General features: G+C 40.5%; 1 protein-coding gene across 1 annotated transcript; it reads right to left on the reverse strand.

Annotated features, from left to right (window-relative positions):
- Positions 1–361: 361 nt before the first annotated feature.
- LOC116116277 (pentatricopeptide repeat-containing protein At2g18940, chloroplastic) lies at positions 362–2896 on the reverse strand. The gene has a single exon (XM_031402378.1). The coding sequence runs from the start codon at positions 2894–2896 to the stop codon at positions 401–403; it is 2496 nt and encodes an 831-aa protein (XP_031258238.1). The 3' UTR covers positions 362–400.
- Positions 2897–3135: the final 239 nt, after the last annotated feature.

Raw genomic sequence — 3135 nt, forward strand, 5'->3', positions numbered from 1 at the left:
AATATCGAGGCACAAACATTTGAACTGCATATAAGTTGCCAGAAAGACTTCCATGGTACAACAAGCCAAGAGTGCAAAGTCTTCCACAAAATACTCTCAATATCGAAGCACGATCATCGTTCTGTGTGACTCTGTCTCCCATCATGAGCTCTTCTGGTTTATAAGCCAAGAGTGTCAATGCTGAAATTTGAGAATCAAAAGATCACTGTAAGGATGCATATACATATGCCTCACTTCAGTTACTTCTCCGGGATGCCTGAAATGCCTTATGTTACAAAAAAGTACTCTCTTTAGCTCTTAATTACAGCTACCTCAACTGAGAGGCAGTGAGTTGGTTTAAAGGCTTGTGTCACAGTTCATATATTAAACAAAAAGAACCCAATAAGAATACTTCAGAAAATCATGATTCCAAATTCTCGCGAACACGAAAAGAAAGTCTTCGTGCTGATTCCTCATCAAAGGACTTATCCATCTCCTTAATTTTCGATACAAAGTCCATGGCTTCCTTATATTTTCTTGCTTTACAATAGCCATCCACAGCAATCTTATAGGTCAGTTCGTTGGGTCTGCAATTATGCTGAAACATAGAGCTAATCACATCATCTACCTCCGTAAACATTCCCTGTCCAGCATAGCCTGCTATAAAGGTATTGTAAGTAAAAATGCACGGTCGAATGCCTGCAGTGGTCATTTCATGTAAAATTCTTAAAGCCTCCTGCATCTGCCCTTGTCTGCAAAATCCTTTGATAACAGTGTTATAAGAAACAAGGTCAGGCTTTCCACCAGACTTTATTAGTCCTCTAAGGACTTCTTCTGTTTTCTGAGACTCTCCCCCTCTGGCATACATGTCCATCAAGTTATTGTAGGTGAAAAGATTAGGCTGCTGTCCACTTTCACGGATCAAGAGCAGCATCTCATGGGCCCGGTCATACAGGTTGTTCTTGGCAAAAATCGAAAGCATCGAATTATAGATAACCAAATCAGGTTTGTATCCATTCTTTTGCAGTTCTAAATATGCCCTCTCCGTACCCTCTAGTGATCTGCACTTGAAGTTTGCAAGAACAAGGGATCTCAAAAGCATCCAGCTAGGAAAGATATGGCCATTGTAAATTTCTTTCTCAAGATTTACTATACCCTTCAGATTCCCGCCCTTCGCATAACAATGGATCATCGTTGAGTGCGAGGTTTCAGTAGGCTTAAAGCCCTTAGCTTTCATGTCAAGAATGACAGATTCCGCTGCTTTCCAGTCCCCTCGTCGAGCCAGAGCATTCAGAAGTGCATTATAAGATGTAACACATGGAGTAAAGCCAGCCTTCATCATCTCCTCAAACATTTTTGAAGAATCAATTCCCGAGCCACAGCGACCATAAGCACTAATCAGAGTGTTGAACGTGTCTCTATCAGGCTCAAAACCACAACTCTTCATTTCTCGAAAGACGAGATTCACATACTTGTCCATACCTTTAGTACCACACATAGCAAGCATAGTATTCCATGTAATACGGTTTGGCGTACATCCACTGGATTTCATTTCACAGAGTATCTTCACCATCTCCTCTAATCTTGATTTCTTCCCCAACATCCCAAGAACAGTATTGTAAGTACACACATTAGGAACGCAACCCGACTCCTGCATCCGGTCGAACAGACTTAAAGCCTCGTTCACTCTCCCTGCTCTTCCATACGCATTTATTACAGTAGTATAGGTAACAGCATTCGGCATTACTCCTTTACTGGCCATGGTGTCTATCAAAGCAGCCCCTTCCTCACAGAATCCCGCCCTCACATAAGCAGCCACAAGCTCATTATAAGTCACAGAATCAGGGGGACAATTATTATCCTCCATTTCTTTCAAAATACTCAAGGCCTCAGAATAAATCCCTGCCTTCCCAAATACTTGTAGTAAAGAATTATAAGTTACAGTTCCCGGTACATATCCCTGCAACTTCAGTCCATCAAAGAACTCTTTCGCTTCATTCAACAAACCCTCTCTCCCACAAGCAGATATGACAGTACTACAAGTAAATTCATCAAATTCAAGTCCCGTGCTTCTCATCTCATCCAAAAGACCTAAAATCTTATGCCACGACCGCCCCATCTTCCCATAAACATCAAGCATGACATTATATGTTACCAATGTAGGACTCAATCCACTCTCCTTCAATCTCTCAAACAAAGTTATTGCTCTCTCATACTTCCCCATCCGAGAATACGCGTGAAGAACACTCGTATAAGCCCTCACATCCAAAGAATACTCCTCAATCGAAATTGCATCGAAAAGTTTTGAAGCAATTGAATGTTGTGACTCTCGCCCAAGAATTCTAACCATTAATTGAACAGCCTCTTTATCTACTTTCTCATTTTCAATAATAGTATTCCTAACAACCCACTCAAACAACAAAAGGGCTCTTTCCCAATTCCCTGAAACGTCTAATGCTTTCAAAATACCAACCAAATCAACTTCGAGCAACTCAAACTTACAAGAATCAAACAAATCACTCAAACCATTCAAAGGGCACTCCATAATTGAATTAAACAACAAATTACCCTTTCTGGACAAAAAATCAAGACCCCCATCTTCACTCACACCCTCAGCTTCCTTGTCCTCAAACTTTGGAGCCAAAACTGAAGTGGGGTTCTTCAAGTTCACATTTTTAAGCCTTTTCTGAGCAGAAATGTGGAGAGACTTGAAGGGTTTGGAGTTGTTGGGAGGGGAAGAGAGATGGTGAAGTTGTTGAAGGAGAGAGTCTAAGGGGAAAGAAGAAGGAGAAGATTGTGAAGGGGGAGGGAGAGGGAGAGTTGCAGAGCTGAATTTGAGAGGAGGGTTTGGTGGACTTGGTTTTTTTATTGGAGTGCTTGGATGAAGAGGCCTGTTGGGGAAGATTGAACCCTCCATTTGAGAAAAAGTTCTGAGCTTTGGCTTTAGAAATGGTGAAAAGAGATAAGAAAATTTGAAGTTAGAAAAGAAGAGAGCAAATTCATTACTTTTGTTATGGATTGAGAGATAGAGGACAATCTATCTGAGATGAATGGTGTTTATTGAAGATGAAGGCGCGATGGGGAAGAAGATGAGATTTTTTTTTTTTTTTTTTTTTTTTTTTTTTTTTTTTTTAACTTTTGTTGGGGAATAAAATA

The sequence above is a fragment of the Pistacia vera genome, unplaced genomic scaffold (genome assembly GCF_008641045.1).
Source record: "Pistacia vera cultivar Batoury unplaced genomic scaffold, PisVer_v2 Contig769, whole genome shotgun sequence".
Taxonomy (NCBI): Eukaryota; Viridiplantae; Streptophyta; class Magnoliopsida; order Sapindales; family Anacardiaceae; genus Pistacia; species Pistacia vera.

Excerpts from the sequence above, each read along its gene's own strand:
- LOC116116277 (XM_031402378.1), bottom strand. The coding sequence starts at position 2,896 with ATGGAGGGTTCAATCTTCCCCAACAGGCCTCTTCATCCAAGCACTCCA.